Here is a 20,927-nt window from a genome sequence, read left to right on the forward strand (position 1 = left end):
TATGAACCATTATAGATAGCAAAATAAATTTATAATATATTTAATTTTATAATATCAAAATATATTTAAATTTTGGATATCAACATGATTTTGGTAATATAAACACTTTTATAATATATTTTAATTTTTTATAAATTTTCAGTATTAATTTGGATCGGTGAATTGGTTAAAAAAAATCTGAACTGGCTTACACACAATTATGAACCCATTTATGATATATTTAAATGTTTTATGTATACCATTAAAATAAAAAATATTATTATTTATATTCAGGAACGGAATGGTCGATAAAATTTCTGTACTTATAGGCTATTATGAAAATAACCCTTACAAGCTTTCAACCCCTTAAATTTCTGTAGTTTGCTTCCCTCTCTCTCAGAAGTCTGTAGTTCACATCCCCTCGTCACATTGGGCAGATTGACGGTTAGTGTTGGCTGAAACAAAATTAACGGAAGGAGAAATACTCAGAACAACAAATTGTTTTTGAAAACAAATATATTTAAATGTTAAATTTCTCCCCAGGGGATTTGTATTGCTGATTTGGTGATCTGAGAGAGATCCAAAGGCATGCCATCCCGTCAATAGCCTACTCTGTGATTTGTTACATGAACCCCCTGCCTTACTCAGCGGACATTTTATAGAGAGCTGCCGTTATCTGAGATTTATTTTCTTCTTTCCGTCTATTGACAGAAAGTGTGCCTTACGCAGAGGGTTCTGGTACTTGTATTTGCATTTGTAGTTTGTGTGTGTTTGTGTATGCATTGTATTAATTGCAGGATGCTCTGAAATGACGACCGCTTCAGTGACCGCAAGTGGAGCAACAGACGACCGGCAACATGTTCGGACTTTTGAGGTGGGTGTGACCTCGAGTGCTTTTCATTATTTGTAGCTGTAAGGGTGTAGAGTGGTTTCATCAATACTAAATCATGTTTTCTATTATGAACAATTTTTTGTCTTTGTAATTCATTTAATTGGAATCAGAAGAAAAAAATCTTAGATGTAATCAAAACCTTGGAACTAAACCCTTCCGATTTGATATGTAATATGTTATCTAATGCTGAAACTCTGAGGTTTGTATAAATTAGGGTTAGCAACATTGAACCCTATGATTTTCATGGGAATTAGGGCACCCTAATAATTATACCCTTTTTAATTATATACGACCAAATAGACTCGATTTGTGGAGTTTTAAGGAGAAAATCTCAATTTTCTCCTTTTTTGCTACTGTTTTTTTTTCTGGTTTGAAATATTGTCAGCCCTGAGATTGACTAAGATATACATCTACAAACATTTTGGGGCTTCCAAATATTATATACCAAAATGTCTTCCAGAGAGATTCCGATGATTAGATTTATATCAGATACAGTCACTCCTGCTCTTAATTGGAGGCAGCTATAAATTCGGACTGCAAAAGGGCCAGGCCTGTGTGCTACTGACTAAAGTATATTTCAGTACATTATAAGTGAAGACAATACAAACAAAAGCAATACATAAATCCAACAACTAGTTGGGAACAGGGAAGGACTAATATTCTTAGATGGACTAATTGTCCATGTTTTTACATAAAAATGATTTGCCAATTTCCATTTTTCCCAGAAATGTTTGATAAAATTATTGTACCTTTCAAATCGCCAAAAAATTTATAAACACTACATAAAATTATTATGAATTTGAATATTTATATGAAAATATGGCCAAACATTTTACAGTTTTTTGCCAATATTTCTAAACTTCAGAAAAAATTCAATCATTAAAATTTTCCTGGTTTGGAACCATGGAAGAAAAATCAAGCATCCATACAAACGCAGGAGGGTTGGTGTGCTTTTCCTCAAATCCAATTTTTTTTACACAGGATCAATCTTCACATCTTCGTCTAGGGTTCAACTCTTTTCGTTTTCATATTCAAGCAAAAGATCAATCTCACTTTTTGGTCTAGGGTTTTTCTCTTTTCTATTTTTCTGATTCAAGCACTCAGTTGCAGGAGGTTCCTCATCCTCTTCCTCAAATCCCATTCTTATTTTCTTATACAAGATCAATGCATACTTGTTGGTCAACAATTTAATTCTCGGGATTATCCTTTCTACTAATTTTATTTTTGTATTTTAGGAGATGCTGTTGGCATTTCCTGTATTGGATGACACATTTGTTTGCATGATAATGAATGTCTATTTGTCTGTTTGAAACTATTTACAATTTGCCTAACCAAAAGAAAAAGACTAAACTATTGTTTTTGATTCAGTGAATTGTTTTCCTTTTATCAATCAAAGACTTACATAGTTTTGAAATCCATAGCATATTTAATGTGTTTCAATTTTAACGAAAGATGCAGGGAAAGCAAATTGCTGTTATACTAAATTATTTTTTTTAGGATTAGATTCATTGGTTGGTAGGTGGAGTACACCCAATAGTTTTATTTAACGAATATTGCTTGGGGTTGATGATTCAAGTTACTTGTTTTAGCTCTCCAAAGTAGAGAGATATATGTGCTGTATTTGGGCGAGCAAGGTGATGATCTATTTAGCTGATTTGTATCTCATGATAAACTGATAACTTAGTCATTGCTTATCGATTCCTTTGACATGGGTTAATCACGATACTGTAATGTGTTATGTGTAGTTGTATGATTCAATAATACTTTGATGAAACCAGTGCTCATTGTCTTAAACCTTAACTTTATTTATATAATTGTGCAAAGCCCTATGCTCTCTTTTAATAAAACATCTTTATTCTCATTATAAATTCGTGGAATTTTCAGTGGTGCTATGTTTTTAAAATCTCTAAGGTCAAATGTACTACTATACGGTACAGGCCCATCTAGAGAGTCTGATTTCCTTCCTAGAAGGTTTAGATTAAGTAGTGTCAGTTTTTGCTTTCCATGTGCACTTGTCACTGATTTTTGTCTGATAAATTTTTCCTCCATGCGTTGCAGCAAGGAGGGCAAGCTGTTCAGTCAAACCATGGGCAAGGATCTGTTGATCCTCCTTTCTCTGCTGCACCTCCTGCACAGCCACCCATTCCTTCAGCGCATAGCACAGTGCAATGGAATTCATCACATGGGATGGATAGTAACTTTGTAGTTGACAGTTCTAACATTTTGAATTCTAATTACTATCACCATCAGCCGACTCTTGAGCAGAATGCGATAGCTGGTGGACAAGCTGGGCAACCAGTAGTGGATTCTTCCTCTTCAGCATCTTCCTCGTCAAGTATAGCAGCAGTAAATGGGTATGACGGTTATAATGGATATACATCATCATACCCAAGTGCCTACAGTCATTATTCATATGAGAGCACAAATTATCCGGGTTACAATTATGGCTATCCGCAGCAAGGTAACCACTCTTACTCTCAGCATGTGGGAGCCTATCAAAATTCTGGTGCTCCTTATCAGCCTATTAACTCGTTTCAGAATGCAAGCTCATATACAGACTCAACAAATTATCCGAGCACTACAACTTATTACAATGCTGGTGTTTATCAGAACTCGGAAGGGTACCAGAGCACAGGCTATAGTGGGCACACAGGCTCATGGAGTGGCAATAATTATGGAAATTATGAGGGCTATTCAAATTATTCATACTACACACCATCGGATTCAAGCTGTCCAAATCAGAATCAAAATCAGGAATATCAGTCATGGGAAGACTATTATAGACATTCTGGTTCTGATGTTACGTGTGCACCTGGGACAGAACCTACAGTCATTGCTGGTACAAGTACCTCATCCTCTTTGGATTGTCCAATTCCAGGAGTTAGTAATGGTTATTCTGCAGCATTCCCACAACCACCCCCTCCTGGTACACAACCATCATGGCAACCAGATGCCAATCCTTACTCCGAGGCATTATTGCCACAGGTTTGAGAATATTTCTTAGTCCTCCTTCTATTTGCATTTGCCTTGCCTAGGCAGGTTTTACTTCTGTGCTTGGAGTTTAAAATTGAATTTATTGTTGACATTGGAGGTGTGATACAATTTTTAACAGAGTTTCTATATGATGTTGTAATCTGCTTTTTGTCAAATGATGTTTGAAAATTGAAAGTTGGGGTTCACAAACCCTGCAAAATTTCCTTATGGAACGAATGTTTTCCTCTTTCTCCCTCTCAGTGAACACCTACCAGTGAATTTTGTTTTTGAATATGCTGAGCATTTATTGGGTGCTGAAGACTGCAGTCCACACTGGTTTTTATTTTTAAATATTCTCCCATCTCCGTTGACATGCTCATTTAACAATGATCTGGTGAGCTTTGTGGACATATTCTCTATGGAAGAATAGAGGACACATTATGTTGAATCCTGGAGATCTCAATTCTGTCTGGAAAAATAGAGGATACATCATGTTGAATCCTGGAGATCTCGCATTTGGATCCTTGCTTTTTGTTTGGTATGCTGCATGCAGTCCACTCTTGCTTTCTGTTCCTTCATGAATCATAAGTCTTTCTATCTGCATTTACTTTCTGTTCCTTCACATGTCCTTCCATTCATGCTTGCCTTTTTTTGTTGGTTGTTTTTTCTCTCTGCTCTTGCTGATCACTGAAACGTTCTTACAAAATTTTCATATTCTATTGGTGGAGCTTTTCTGCTAATTTTACTATTGATATTATGATTTTGCTACATTGACAACAGTTTAAGTGTGCTGCTAAAATAAGTGGATCTGTTTAGTTGAATACTAAATCTTGCTTTTTTTGTTTGCATGTTTTTGGGTTGTATAAGTTCAATCATCTAGTATTCATGTTTTGGCTCTAATGTTATTAGTGGGGACTGAAAATAATTTCTATGCAAAATTTTCAAAAATATTTCAGTTTCAGGAACATTCAGAAGTGATGGTGTGAACTGTCACATATCATTCATAATTCCAATTTATTTTGGATATAAAACTTATCAACTATTTATAATTTTATCAAATTACCATGCTCTAGAAGATGTTTCAGGTTGGGAGATTTATGTTATTGGCTCTTAGTCATTTGTGTCTTCTACTTTAAAAATGTTTTTACTCATACAATTCAGGCTAATCTTCCTTAGTCATGCCTTTTTTTGTCCTGAACCATTAGTTTTGAGTTTGATGTATGCTATCGTGATGTTTGTCATAATAAACTGACTGTAATTTTGTTTAATTTTCTACAGCAAGTTACCTCTGTCGGAGTAACTGAACCTAGCTATGGTGTTGGGAATGCAGCATCTGTCAGTAGCTACCAAAGCGAACAATATAGTCAGTCAGAGGCTCTTCAATTTAAGCAGGTACAGCACCAGCCCTATTTTCAACAATCTTCAAATACACAACCTGCTCAGTATCATCACAAGCAAGAACAACAACAGGTATTGCTGTCTAAAGGGCAAAAGGTGCAAACAGCTTCCACTCTCCAATCTTCTCACAATGTCTCATCCTCAATGCAATCAGTTTCAATTGTGGACGGTTCTCAACGAAGGGTTGGCAAGCTTCAGATTCCAACAAATCCAAGAATAGCACCAAATGTGACTTTTGGAATGCCAGATATGGCTAAGCGTAAAACACAGGGAGCATTTCAAGCACAACAGCCAGCCTATACTAGTGTTAATGTTAAATCTTTAAATCACAAGGCTTCATCTAATGATGTAGCCGATGCAATGCTTAAGGTAAATATGCCAATATGTTAATATTTACCTTTTTTCGGTTTTGGTTTGCATTGCCCACATGGCTTTAGTAACCTCGTTTGGATAAATATTTATAACTTCTGTGTTAGTCTTAAGTTTGTGTAGTTTGAAAAGTGGGGCCATAGAAATGTTCTAGGGATGGGGTATGGAGGTAGTGAAGTTAATGTGACATATTTGCCAGTGAGATAAATTTAATAGGGTCTGTGTTAGTTCACAGGGGCAGGTTATGAAGATAGCTTAAGCAAATTCACAGTTAGTATCATATTTACCCCCGTATGTTGTTAAGTTTGCTTAGAAAAATTGAAATCTGCTGGAATTGGTCATAAATTCTTGATCCTCAGTAAATAACAATGATTTTGAATGGAAAAAGCTCTATTAGTTTTTGAAGAATGGGCTAAACTCCATTTGTTCCCAAAATATTATTGATTTTAAGCCTCCAACTTTCAATGTAAAAGAAAAGTGGGTGTGTTTTCCATAGGTTAGCGCCATTTTGTTTTTTGAGTTTGGTTATGTTATATTTTTACCTGCTGTGCATGTGAATTTCATTGTCTCTAGGATTTATGTTGGGTTTGGTATTTCACGTATATTTTAACTGAATTTGTCTGGTGTATCCTTTTGAGTTTAACTGTTGAGAACATGGACTAAAACTTGGGTACACCTAGCTATGTGTGATAAAATAATTACATCTTTTCTTGTTATGTTCTTAAAATTTTGGTTAGTAATCCACATTACAATTACTTTTGGTTATTCTTATTGAAAAGTTCAATCAATGCATGCCTAACTTAGCATGGTCCCTTTTATATTTTTTCTTCTAAAAATCAGCCAGTCTGAAACATTAAAAATTTTCTTGGTCAGCATCTCAGCATTGAATGGTCAAGAATGATGTCTTGATGATTCTGTCAGCTTACTTATCATGCATGCAAGATTGACTTGTCGGTACTTGTATGTATCCCAAGTATAATATTTGATCAAGTATTCGGCTCCCTACCTGCCATAATATTGGGCAGTCAATAGCAGTGTTGTGAGTGCTGGCAAGTACATGCTGTGTATCTGAGGAGTATATTGACAAAATATCTGTGGTATTTGCAAGTACTTTTTTGTCCAATAAAATAGATCGTTTTGTGTGTTATCCATGCTGCCCATTATGCCGAATATGCCAAGTACCGCAGTGCCTTTATGAGTATGAGGGTCAATTATGTCTGTCAGAATTTGGGTTCTCGTGAAGTAAAAAATTCTTTAGGTGTCAAGAGGAGATTCTTTTAAGTAGCAACTATGCTATTTTGTAACTATAACCTCTTAGAAAACAAATGAAATTATTTTCTTGCCCATGAATAACCAAATAGGTCAACAGAACTTGAATGACTAGCAATTAACAACAACAAGCGTGAAAATTACATCTGGAAACAAGAAACCAAAATTTAAATCAGATTAGAGAAGCACACACAATGATATAGGCAATGAATTCAAATGGAATTTTATTGTTGTTGAACTTGAATTTGAACTCGAACCATGTGACATTGGATATAGGAAGGGGGTGAATCCCAAAGGGGTAAACAATATACTGCGCAGTAGGTAATATAATGTTTCACCAAGACTCCAGTGCGGGGAGACGCGAGTGCCGGGAGATGCACAGGGGGACGTGTGGGAGTACCCTCAAATTTTAGGGAAATTTTGGGGGTGCGGGGAGACATCGAAGTATATATATATATATAATTCAAGTTCATATTCATTGTTCACTGTTCAATAATGAAAGCATAAAAAATATTAAATAGACAATTGAATTGTTGATCCATCCTCATCATTCATTTTGATACATATTTGATTTTTTATTTTTATTTTTTAATTTTTAATTTTTAATTTTTAATTTGGGTGTTATTAGACAAATTTAAAGGGGGACGCCCAGAAGCACCCTTTTTGAAAGGGGACGCCCAGAGTCTAGATGCATCCTTTTTGGGGAATCTAGACTCCCACACTGAAGGGGGATGCCCAGACGCACCCGTTTTGGGGAGTCTAGACTCCTACTCTGGGGAAACGCACCCCCTTGCGTCTCCCCTAGGCTCCCCAAAAAGGTGCGTGGGGAAACACACCCCCTTGCGTCTCCCCGAGACTCCCCAAAAAGGGTGCGTGGGGAAACACGCCCCCAAGAGACTCCTCGTCCCGGGTGTGAGGGGTGCGTGCACCCAACCCTTGGGGATGCGTCCCGTGGAACACTGGTAATATATCAGAAGAAGACAGTTCTCCTGCAGCAAGATAAATTGACTGTGTCATGAGTAGAATTGAGGATGACTTGCTACTGAGAAGAGCAGTCACCACATTGTGACAACCATGCATGTGCCAGTGCAGAGCCGGATAATGACCCCAAAGAGTGGGCACAACCAATGCTGTTGAGGAAGATCAACTTCGTATTAGGTGTCGAGTCAAGGAGAGCTATCATCTCTGTCAACTGCCATGAACATGTTGATCCTGAGCCTGATAACGTCCTGCAGAGAGTGGTCAGGACTAATATGATATGCCTATCCTATCCTGGGGGCTGGGAACTCCTTACTCTAGCTCTCTTAGCATCCAAAGCTGATGCATGTCTTGAGGAAAGAAACCTGGTTATGTGTGTCTGTCTGCAAGATCTTCTATGACATTGAGGAAGGGAAACAGTCTGTCTAGACCAGCTGCAGGGAATACTAGACCAAGGTTGTCTTGTGGTATCATAGATATCGAATAACGCTCACCTGTAGATGAGGTATTGACAATAATGGTGCTTTGTTCTGTTGTCTAATAATAATGAAAACATTCGTAGGCAGAAAAGGTAACTGCAAATGCTTGGTGTCTTGGATATTTTAGCCTTTGCAAGTTCAGAACAGATGGTAAAACTGTAAACAAGTTATATTGAATTAAGTGACAGTAGATAAAACTATTGCTGATTGACTGACGTGATCTTATTGTCATTCTTGGTTGATTTTGTTAGGTAGTTCTTCAATGGGATATGCTGCTGGAAATTTGTCCTCTAGCAGCCTGTCAAAATTGAGATCCCATCTTTGTTTGCCCCTCATCCTGGCAAACTTGACTCTTGATTGCTTATTCCTAATGTTTAATTCAGATTTCCTCGTTGATGGTTCCTAACTCTTTTTTGAATCAGAGCCATTGCAAGCTGATGGTTGCTGCCTTATCTGGGTTACCATGGTCTATTTATTGCTCCTTAATGGTCTGCTGATATTTCTTGTAGGCTTGCCACAAAGGGCTCCCCAGTATTTTCTCAACCACTGCCGAATATATTTTGAAGTTTGAAGCCAGTTTTTGAATTTTTGTTCTCATAGGGCTGTCTTCAAAGGATTTGTTTTGATACTCTGCCTTTGGATTTTGGTGTTTATGGTAGTCCCATGGGCATCTCTTGTGCTGCTGTCTTCCTCAGTCCCCTTCTTCTGGCATCTGTGTTGATTGGTCAGTCAGGGGTTCAGTATGGAAGGAATAAATGAATGTAGAGAGCTTTGCTGGGGAGGAACCTGTCACTAAGGCTGAGAGAATGACTTTGATAGAGCGGGGGATAATATGGATTAAACCATATAGCATCATTCATCTAGTAGTGCTAATCTTCATCAACCACATGTCCACAAATTACAAGTTCTAACCAAAATAGCGTCGAGTGCAATCCATCTATGAACCAAAAATACATCATCAAATAAGCTCTAGATGGCCTTTAGCATCCAAAAAAATCATGCTACAACAAATACCTACATAAAATCAAAATCATTGCCTATCTTGGGATCTTGTCATTAATATCACCCTCTAAGCATTAAAATAAGATAGAAAAAACATAGCATGTAAAGTCAAGATTTTGTTTGCGTGATAGGTACATTTTTGGTAGGGTCATGATAGAGGGGTTCAACGACCAATGTCACTAACATCAAGGTACATAGAGGGATTGTTAATTTTAGGCAACAATGGTATGTTCTATATGCTTTAGAGCAATTTTACTTCGATTTCTTTATTAGCCCAGTATCAATATTCAGATTAGCAATCACATCAACATGATAGTAAAATGCAGATAGAACATAAACATAAATAGTAGAAGACAAGCCAAGACAAGAGGACACAAGATGTGGCACCAGCCAGGGACAAACCCCAATGTGGGGAAACCCTTGATCAAATCTTCTTTTAGTCTTCAATAGTTCAGCAGAGAGAGATAGTACAATTTGCAAATCTGATAATTTATAACAACAGTAAAAGAGCCATAACCAAAAAAGTCAACGATGGTCAACAGGGCATATTTGACTCTCAGCAAATTGGTCCACTTCAGTCAACTTCGGCCTCCAAACAACAAGATAAAACAACCCTCAAAACAGTGAAATTCAGCCCAGTCAAAGTTTGGTCAAACAACCCACTTGCGGCCAGCCCTAGCTGCAACCAACGTTGGTCAACAATCAATGTTTAGCCTCGATTCCTGTGCCCATAAATGCGGCTTGCCCAAACAGAGATAGCCCTCACAAAAACGCAATCAAAGGAGGTTAACGCATGCTGGTCAACGCTTGGTCAAACTGTCCAAAAATTTGGTCTCCTGAAATTTCAGACGTGTGGAGAGAGAGAAGCCTAGAAATCTATACCCAATCAATGAGGAGAGGGAGAGAAGTGTGAAGATGAGTGTGTGTCCAAATGAGGCTAAGTCACCTTCTATTTATATGTAACGTTGAGGATGAATAGACGTGACTGTTGGGCTTCTGAGCCTGCATAAGTTTGTTGGTCGACCTTGACAATTTGACCATAATCAAAATAAATTCATAACTTCATTTGTACATGTTAGAATCGGATGATCTTTAGATCAATCCTACACCTTTTGGAGAGAGGAATCCAAGAAAAATATCAGCTGTCATAAATAAGATGACCCATGTGGAGTTTGTCCCTAGTTGTTAATTTTAACACTCCCTCTCAACTAGGGAGAACTCCATCTGCCAATCTGTACGATCTCTGCCATCAATGCACCGCGCTGCTTTGCTGAACTATGAAGAAGAAGAAGTGATCGAGAATGTATCATACCATTCTATACAAACCCGAAGTTAGTCCCAATCAAAGGAGAGTGTGTCATACCACTCTTACTGACCCGAAGTTAGTTCCAATCAAAAGAGAGTGTCTAATACCACTCTTTCTGACCTGAAGTCAGTTCTAATTGATCCCAGATCAATATCGGTCATCCTAGCATACAGAGTATGGTAGTACACGATGTGTCCATCGGCAGTACTATGGTCCCTATCCTCATTTCCCTACTCATTGGCTAGATGAGAGGTACTTCCCATGAGTCCCAGACTACATGGGTAGGATGTCTCAGTAGGAGAAGGATGAACCACTCATCTTGCCTACATGTCGCCAAGGGGTATCACAAGGGAAGGTTGAACCACTCACCCTATACACAACAAACCACTAGGGGAAGGCTGAACCACTCACCCTATGGTTGCTCATCGCTCCAAGAAGTACCCTAAGCCCCCCAGGCCCTGGAGCTCCAAGAGCTCAATGTCCATCTCATACAGGACCCTCATAAGAAGGTCTCTCCATGAGTCCAAGTTGTTCTCAGAAGGCCAAGAACTTGACCTCTCCTGGGGCTTTGTCAGAATATCGATGACCTACTCATTAGTCCCAATGTGATGGAGGCTTATTGCTCCTCATTGTACCATATCCCGAATAAAGTGGTACCTAATATCTATATGCTTCGAGCGATCATGAAACACATGATTCTTTGATAATCGGATCCAACTCTGGTTGTCGCAGAGGATCACGGTGGTATCCAACACATGTCCAAACAGCTCACTGAAGAGCTTCCTCAATTAGACAGCTTCACAGGAGGCCATACTAGTAGCTATGTATTCTGCCTCGGTGGTGCTCAAGGCAAGTGATTTATGCTTCTTGCTCATCTAGGATATCAAAGCAGAACCCAAAGAAAAACAACATCTAGAAGTGCTCTTGTGATCCACCATACTGCCAGTCCAATCAGCGTCAAAATAACCATGCAGCCTCACATCTCTGGCAATGTATCTTAGTCCACGAGTGATTGTGTCCCAAAGATACCTCAGAAGATTCTTGACACCAATCCAATGTATATGATGAGTCTCAACCATATATTGGCTCAATGTGTTAACTGCAAAACATATGTTCGGACGAGAGTTCACCAAGAACATCAGTGCTCCTATGAGTTGATGATACTCAGAAGCATTTCCCAATTCAGGTCCAACAACACTACCACATAACTTCTTAAAGTTAAGTTCCATCAGAGTAGTCACAGGCTTGCAATCCACCATCTCAAATCTTTCCAATATCTTCACAACATATTTTCCTTGAGAGAGGAAAATTTCACCTGGCTTTCGCCAGACCTCCAACCCTAAGAAATAGTGCATCGGTACTAGGTCCTTCATCTCCAATTCAGAAACCAACTCCCTCTTACATTTGTGAAAGAGAGGGTCTGTACTTCCATCAGCTCCATGCTTGATTTTGTAGAGCCACTTAGAGGTGACAATCGATTTGTTTTGGGGTCTAGGGACCACATCCTAGACATCATTCTTCATAATTGACTCATATTCTTCATTCATAGCATCTTTCCATACTTGATGCTTCACAGCTTCTTCGAATGATGAAGGCTCATTTTGAATGACAGTGCTCATGGCGGTCAAATATTCTTGATACATGTTTGGCTTCTTGCTTTCACGGAAAGTCCCCCTTTGTGCAATGTGTCTCTTGGCATCTTCTAGAGTCTCCCTAAGCCACGAGGGTCTCCTTCTGGAGGAGAGCTCATGAGGAGGATGATCAACAGGATCCATAGGTTCATCAACATCAGGCATCGTTTCGTCTTCTTTTGCACCCTGATTTCCAGTGTTTTAGCTTCTTTTTTCTTCCTTAGGATAGGAAGGTTGTTGATCTTTCTGAGGGCCATATCTTCGTCGAAGGTGACATCATGACTTATCTCAACTTCCTTTTGACCAGCTACATAAATTCTATATCCCTTAGAATTTTCACTATAGCCCACAAAGATTCCTTTCTTCCCAGATGCACCCAATTTGCTTCTTTTCTCTTTCGGCACATGAAAATATACGAGACTTCCAAAAATTCTAAAATGAGAGACATCAGGTTTCTTACCAGTGAACATTTCTTCGGGAGTCTTGGAGTCCAATGCTTGATGAGGGCATCGGTTTTGAACATACACGGCGGTATTTGCAACTTCAACCCATAGGAACTTCAGAAGGCCTTGATCATGAAGCATGGCACGAACTGCTTCTACAATAGAGCGATTCTTCCTTTCAGCCACACCATTCTGCTCAGGAGTGTATGGCGTTGTATTCTCCCTTTTAATGCCAACTTCTCTGCAATAATCTTGGAATTCATTGGATTCGTACTCGGGTCCCATTATTAGTCCTCAATATCTTGATTTTCCTCTCGGATTGGTTTTCGATCAAGACTTTGAAGTGTTGGAACCAGGTGAACACTTCATCCTTCTTCTTCGAGAAGTAGATCTAGGTCTTGCGAGAATAATCATCCGTAAAGGTGAGATAATATAAGTATCCTCCCAAAGAGTTTACGGGCATCATACCAGATATGTCAGAGTGGATCAATTTCAATATATCTATGGTCTTGCTATTACTTGAGGGGAATGGTCCCCTTGTAAGTTTTCCTTCGGCACATCTTGGACATACACCTTCATGTCCTACTTTGAACTCGAGCATACTTGTCACCATCTGTCTCACATTGGGTGGGGCCTTATAATGAAGATGGGCAAACCTCCGGTGCCATAGTTCAGATTGTAGAGATGTGTCGCAAGACATGGCTCCCAATGGACTTCCTCCAACTTGATACAAAGTGTCAACCCTGAATCGAAGAGTAAAAGCAAGCATGTTTAAAATTTCTTTTCCAAACATGTACCTTTCCATCGATGAATGCCGCCTTGAATTCTTTGTCCTCCGTGGTTGAAATGGACACCGGGTTCTTCTTGAGATCAGGTACATATAGTACTTCTTACAAATGAATATTATTAGCTTGATTCAATTGAAGGGTAACATTCCCTACTCCCTTCACAGGATAGGTGGCATCGTCTCCAAGGATGATCTACAAGTTTGTCTCCTTTTTCTATCAGATTAGAGAGGGCTTCCTTGTATTCGGTGAAGTGCCTTGAGGCACCACTATCAATCAGCCAATTTCCCAAAGTGTCCGGAGGAGAGGTAGTGGAGAGGGCCGATATAAGATAATTCTCTTTTTGCTTATTGTTAACAACATTTGATTCTTCATACCTGGAGTTCCTTGATTTCTTGGAGGGTCGACCATTTCCTTGATGTCCCGCATTCCTTTTTCCTTTGCCATTGGACCTGCCATTCCTTTGATCGTTGTTGTTGAAGTTGCCCCTGGAATGATTGTGATCATCATCATGCTATGTGTCCCTTCCATTTGGACACTCCCTTGCATAGTGGCCAAACTTATTGCAAACAAAGCACCTACCCTTCCTTCCTTTCTTAGATCCAGGCTTTCCATGGAAATGACCTTTAGACCATGCGTTATTTCTCCTTTTGGCATGAGCGGAAAATGCAGTGGGGTTGCTTCTATTAGAAGGCATTTCTTGCTCCACCATTCTTGTTTCTTCTTGAATGCATCTCGACATCAATTCTTCAAACCATGGAATTCGATCATTGTTGAGGATGGTGGTTCTAAATACATACCACTCAGGTGGGAGTCCTCCAAGGGCGGTGAGAGTAAGTTCCTTGTCAAGAATGACTTCTCCAATCGAGAGTAGATTGTTCTTTATCTCAGTAATCCTCAAGAAATAGTATTGAATATCCTCGTCCTTGCCCTTCTTAATATCCTTAAACTTATTCTTGAGAAATAGAATTTGATTAGCATTACTAACCTTGAACATGCCAACCAACCTGTCGTAGATCTCCTTGGAGGTCTTCAATTCGGAGATGTAGGCCACTAGATGCTTGTCAATGGAATCCTTGATAATTCTCTTTGCTTTGACTTCAACCCTATTGTACATGGTCTTCGCAGCAGTCGGTGCATTTGAAGGAGGTTCAAGGATTTTACACTGCACATAGTCCATCACTTCTTTTTTTTCCAAGGTCAAATCAAGAGACATCTTCCATCCATGATAGTCAGATTTATCATGGAGCTTGTCTTCAGTCGGGAAGTAAGATGAGGAACCCATTGAACCTTTTTTCCTTGTCCAACTGCCTTCGGTGATTGCTCTTTCACTCTTGCTTGGGCTTTGTCTTCACCTCACTCTGATTCCATGTTAATTCTAGGTAACAATGGTATGTTCTATGCTTTAGAGCAATTTTACTTCAATTTCTTTATTAGCCCAATATCAATATTTAGATTAGCAATCACATCAACATGATAGTAAAATTCAGATAGAACATAAACATAAACAGTAGAAGACAAGCCAAGACAAGAGGGCACAAGATGTGGCACTAGCCAGGGACAAACCCCAATGTGGGGAAACCCTTGATCAAATCTTCTTTTAGTCTTCAATAGTTCAACAAAGAGAGATAGTACAATCATAGTTTTAAAAACTGACCTAGCTAACCGGTTACTGGTCTAATCGGCCAGTTAGCAGGCCCACTGGTTGGAACTGAAGCAAAAACCCGGTTTAGGAGCCTAGATGGCGAGAAATGGGTCCTAACTGGTCCTCACCGGCCAGTTTAGGACGGAACTGGCTGGTTTGTGGTCAAACTTGCCGGTTTCGCCCTAAACTGGCCGGTTACTTGCCAGGCTCGCGGAGTACCCACACAGCAGCTTATCCAAGGTGGTTTAGGGTTTTTAGAGGGAAAGTAAGGGTCCTTTGCCTCCAAAAACACCCTCTCCAAGCCTTTAAGAGGCCTTTCTCCCTCTGATTTGTCTCACACATCTCATTTGGAGTGTTTGTGAGTTTGCTTGGGAGCTTGGAGAGTGTTGAGTTTTTGCTGGAGTAGTGGAACAACATAGTTTAAGCTAAGTAGTAGTCATCATGTCTCCAAAAGCGAGAGATATTGCATGGGCTCATTGCGATATGATTGATGGCAAAATGATCTGCAAATATTGCCAAAAATCCATTGAAGGGGGGGGTATTAACAAGTTCAAGCAACACTTGGCTGTGATAGGAGGCCATGTAAAGCCATGTGGAGCACCAAATGAAATAATAGGGCATATTAGGGCAGAGTACCTTTAGAAGTTTGAGACTCAAGTCACTGAACCAATAGAGAAGTTTGTGACTGCAAAGTTTGGGAGTCGAGACTCAATCCACTGAGTTTGATCATGATGACTCATGAGAAGTTTCAAGTGATAATGTTGATCACTATTATCATATATGTAGACTTGAGTCTTGTAGTAGGCCACTGGCCCCATAGTTTGTAGGCTTTGTTTTTGCACTCTAGAGGCCATTTAGAGCCTCATTGCTTATGTATTTTGTCGATGATATGTATTGCACTCAGTGCCATTTTGATATATTCACCTTTACATGGTATATAAATGAGCAATCTTTGCATATTTTGTCTCTATTGGCTTGGAATCATGGTTTTAAATCTTAAAAATAGTTCTTTTCATTAAAAAATAATTATTTAATGTATTTTTCTAAAACCGGTTCTTTTAGACCTAACCAGTCCTGGTTCGACCGGTTCTGGTCAGTAACCCGGTTCATTAGGTGGACCAGTCCGGTCACCGGTTCTGGTTTTTAAAACATTGAGTACAATTTACAAATCTGATAATTTATAACAACAGCAAAAGAGCCCTAACCAGAAAAGTCAATGCTGGTCAACAGGGCAATTTTGACCCTCAGCAAATTGGTCAACTTCAGTCAAGTTTGGTTTCCAAACAGCAAGATAAAACAGCCCTCAAAACAGTCAAATTCAACCCAGTCAAAGTCTGGTCAAACAGCCCACCTGTGGTCAACCCTAGCTGCAGTCAACGCTGGTCAACAGTCAACGTTTAGCCTCGATTTCTGTGCCCAGAAATGTGGCCTGCCCAAACAGAGATAGCCCTCACAAAAATGCAGTCAAAGGAGGTCAACACATGCTGGTCAATGCTTGGTCAAACTGTCCAGAAATTTGGTCTCCTGAAATTTCGCTCTCCTGAAATTTCGGATGTGTGGAGAGAGAGAGGCCCAGAAATCCGTACCCAATCAATGAGGGGAGAGATGTGAAGATGAGTGTGTCCAAGGCCAAGTCACCTTCTATTTATATGCAACGTTGAGGATGAATAGACATGACTATTGGGCTTCTGAGCCTACATAAGTTTGCTGGCTGACATTGACAATTTGACCATAATCAAAATAAATTCATAACTTCATTTGTACATGTTAGAATCAGATGATCTTTAGTTCAATCCTACACCTCTCGGAGAGAGGAATCCAAGAAAAATATCAGTGGTCATAAATAAGATGACCCATGTGGAGTTTGGCCCTAGTTGCCAATTTTAATAGGGATTGGTGCTCTTGATTAAATATGAGTTCCATACCCTAGAACATGACAATCCAATGGAAACATTTCAATCCCCCGCTGAACCCTGAAATCCTGAAAAACTGATAAGTCTGTTGGATTTTGAATGAGATCTAAACTTCTACTTTCTCCATATGAAATCCTATGAGGTCGGAACCACGCTCATCTTGAGCCATTTCATGGTAATTTTAAAAATTTAAGTAAAACGATGAAAATGAAAGATAAAAGAGAATGTCACTTTTATTTAAATTCTTTAATACTAGGGATGCGCTCCCCCGCAGCCCTGGGAGGGTAGGACTTTGTAGTCAAACTCAACAATACATTTATTTTTTTACCTCTTGGGGTGATAGTTGATTACCATGTGGCCTTTGCAGTTATCCAAGGGAAATAACCAAGAAGACTGAAGATTTTTGCCAGTCTCCTTCATCTTTAACTTTGTTTGGGGTGAAAATTATCTGATGTGATGGAACTCCTAAAATTGCTAGATTAGGTAGGTGTGCTGCTTTATTTGCTTAAGTACTTACACTCCAAGTTCTAGTTTGCCTTTCTAAACCAGTTGAGTCACCCTGCTAACTCTCAAGCTGAGCTATCACAGTTCCTTTTAAGGTGATTTATAAACTCTGATTAATTCCAGGTTCCCTATAAGGAAGATTTTATTGACTCTATTGGCTCAAACACTTATGGATTGTTTGTTACTCTACCTAATGCTTGTGAAGTCTGCTAGCATACATTCTTGATAATGTTTGGCCAATGCTTCTTCTCCTGTTTTTACCATATTTGTATTGCCATGTTTAGGAACACTGAGGGGTGGTTGGAAAAAATAAATTGTAACATACTGTTCAGCAATGATGCCCCATATCCCCTCCCCTTTTTGGCACTTACATTGACAAGTTAGAGGGCTGTTTGGAAGAAGCAAGTCGTGTTGGCCGCACTCTAGCTGGTATGACTATGGTCGTCATCCTTCTTAATGCTGATGAATCGATGATTATTGTTGCATTTAAGTTTGAGAAATTGTGCTGCGATGAAAAATAGAGTATAAAGAAAAATTAAGATACTCTAAGGATGTGATCAATCCTAATCTAGAAGATCAAACACATCTCTTCATTTTGACTAGTATAGAAGGAAATCCTCATTGCTAAAATGATTAAACTTCCATGAGTTCCATATTAAAACAGGGCATTGGACAATTCTTAAAACATCGTGGGTTGGAAGACTTTATCGTCTTTGTAACACTAAGAGGGTTGAAGATGAAACACACTTTCTTTTATAATGTCTTATGTAGATCCACATTAGATCATCATTTCAAAATATTGTTATAATGCCAACCTTCCAAGCCTTCAACTCATCAAAACTATGGTGATTGAATGCTTCTCCTAAAACTTTTTGAGCACATAAATAAAATTTAAAGCAAACCAAGTAATTCATTACCTTAAGATCTAAAGTTCTGATAGACCAAATTTGGTCAAAGTAAATGTTAACCATCATCATCATCACTGATAGCAACCGTTTTACTTGTATTAGTGATTCTCTCTTCTTAGAATTCTAACATGGTACATTTGACAGCAGGCTGAAAGAAGAGTTTTAATTTGAATGTCTATTTAGTGTTGGTAAAATAATTCTGTAGTGTGAAATAAAAAATTCAATAATAGCCCAACATTCACATGAACCTTACATTCCACTTAGGGTAAATAAAGAGCACACACACACATATAGCAGAATGAAAAACTTTGGGTATGATTGCTTTATGTTTTTTATCTTTACAAATATATAGGAGAGCGAGAAACGTTGGATTTGAATGCTTAGATTTTTTTTCCTTGTTTTTCCAATCACATTGCAGCTCCTGACTAAATGTGACATGTCCATCACCTGTTTATTTATAAGCATTTAAATTTTAAACCCTACCTTCATTATCCTAGTTCTAAGAATTGAAAAGAATCTGGGAGGATGTGTGGATTGGTAAGTATTCAACTGATACATGTGTTAAAGTTAGTTACATAGATTCACTATATTGCATAAAAGGAATTGCATTTCTCTTTTTAAATACTTGTCCCTAATGTTGATTGAGCAGTGGGAGACTTGTTGACCATTGTTGTTCTTATCAACCAGCTTAATGCAGTTCTCCTCATAGTTACGATATATGTGTACTGAGACATATATTCATACAATACAATACTGAAAATTGTATTTGAAAAAACCAATTATGGCCGAAATATGGGAGTGCACATCCAAAATGCAGCTGAAATATGGACAAAATATGGCTGAAATACGAATAATGATTCACTGACTCTATGCTCTATATATACAACCATATATCTGAATATAAAAGACAGACACTGCGTAACTATTCTTGTCCTTGTTATTGAGTCTATTGAGAGGCAGGGGTATCCTAGTCTGTAAGGGTTGTAACTTATTGGAGCAGCAACCTGCATTTGTGGATTTTCACAGTTTCACTGTAGCTAACACCAATTGTTCATGTATTTAGGTGGAAGGTTCACATAATAACCCTATAAAGATATGTCTTGTCTCATGTATGGGGCAAGGGTTGTAAGGCTTCTACAATCTTACAGTCAGAATTTCAGCTGCTTGTCTTTACCATCTCTGTTTCATTCTCAGTTCATGTTCTGTGAAGTTCAGGCCCAGGGAAAGAGTGATGAATTGCTAACTTCATTTCCGCCGCCATTCAGTTTGGTATATTGCCGCCTTTGTTGTAAGGTTTTCCAAATCATGCTGGTACCTAATGCTTTTTTAAGTAGCAAATGTGATGCCTTTACCTTCGATACTTATAGGAAGGATTCTATACATTTTAATTCAACAGTTCAGATGGATATTGACAGGCAGGTTTACACCACATTCAGTGAACCTCCACCACATTTTTTTAAGGGTTCCTGACTCTTCTCTTTTTACTAAATAGGATATCATCTATTTTATTAACATTTACATACATACGGCAAAGACAGTAGAATCCTGCAGCATTTGCTGTTTGGGGGATTGACCCTAGTACAAGAAAATTTGGTGGCAATTGGACCACTCTCAATAATGAATGCCAGATAACTACATGTACATATGCGGCATCGTGCATGGAACTGAAGGGTGCTAAGGAAGTCAAAATGTAAGTCAGATACTTACATAACGTTTTGTATGAACTGTCAATAGGACTCAAATTACATATGGTGGACTAGAAGTTACGTGTGTAGAAATAACCCTAGGGATTGGCAAAGTACTAAACAGTGAACATGAGATGATAAAATAATGTGAATAAAGTAAGCATTATAAACATATCGAGAGGGGGTAAAGCCAGAAACCTATAAGAGCTTAAGAACTACTTAATAAAATTTTTGATTTCTTTGAGGGAACAAGTATTTTATAGTCATGTAATGTAGAAGGAGCCTTAAATTGTAAGTGTTTGATGGCCATGACAATGCATTGAACATGTATTGCAAGAAGGCATTTTGTGAAGTCACAGTTAGAAGCTTTAACATAGTAACCCTTTTCAGTTAAGCAAGAGCTACTTAATATATTAATAGTATTTTTCTTTCCTTTGACGTAGAAGATATTTTATAGTTAGTGTTCTTGTCCTTCAAATGACTATCCTAGTTCGATCTCCCTTCAGTTTAAGCTGTATGATTCATCATTTAGCTTTATTTTGAATTCTTATATATTGGTCTCTGAGTTTAAAATTTAATTTTTGGTTATGCAGCCAGGTACATTCCCACCATCTTTGTTTCATTATGTTGAAAGAGCATTGGCTCGTTGTAAAGATGAAACTCAAAAGACTGCCTGCCAAGATTTATTGAAGGAGGTGAGGAGTACAATTTATCTCCAGATTTATAATTTGTTACTATATTTTTATACTATGGAATTATTGCACAACT

The 20,927-nt window shown here is 38.5% G+C and overlaps 1 protein-coding gene across 2 annotated transcripts in view; it reads left to right on the top strand.

Moving 5' to 3' along the window:
• The first annotated feature begins 310 nt into the window (after window positions 1-310).
• Window positions 311-20,927, top strand: part of SAC3A (SAC3/GANP/Nin1/mts3/eIF-3 p25 family) — a 93,790-nt gene continuing 73,173 nt past the window's right edge. For both annotated transcript variants that reach the window (XM_089437810.1, XM_089437809.1), the window contains exons 1-4: window positions 311-853; window positions 2,930-3,856; window positions 5,123-5,611; window positions 20,753-20,854. In XM_089437810.1, the coding sequence (XP_089293936.1) occupies window positions 788-853; window positions 2,930-3,856; window positions 5,123-5,611; window positions 20,753-20,854 (1,584 nt within the window). In that variant the 5' untranslated portion in view covers window positions 311-787. The remainder of the gene's footprint in view (window positions 854-2,929; window positions 3,857-5,122; window positions 5,612-20,752; window positions 20,855-20,927) is intronic.

Source organism: Pinus tabuliformis, chromosome 9, assembly GCF_031772625.1.
Source record: "Pinus tabuliformis cultivar Carrire ecotype Pingquan chromosome 9, CPIR1, whole genome shotgun sequence".
Classification (NCBI taxonomy): Eukaryota; Viridiplantae; Streptophyta; class Pinopsida; order Pinales; family Pinaceae; genus Pinus; species Pinus tabuliformis.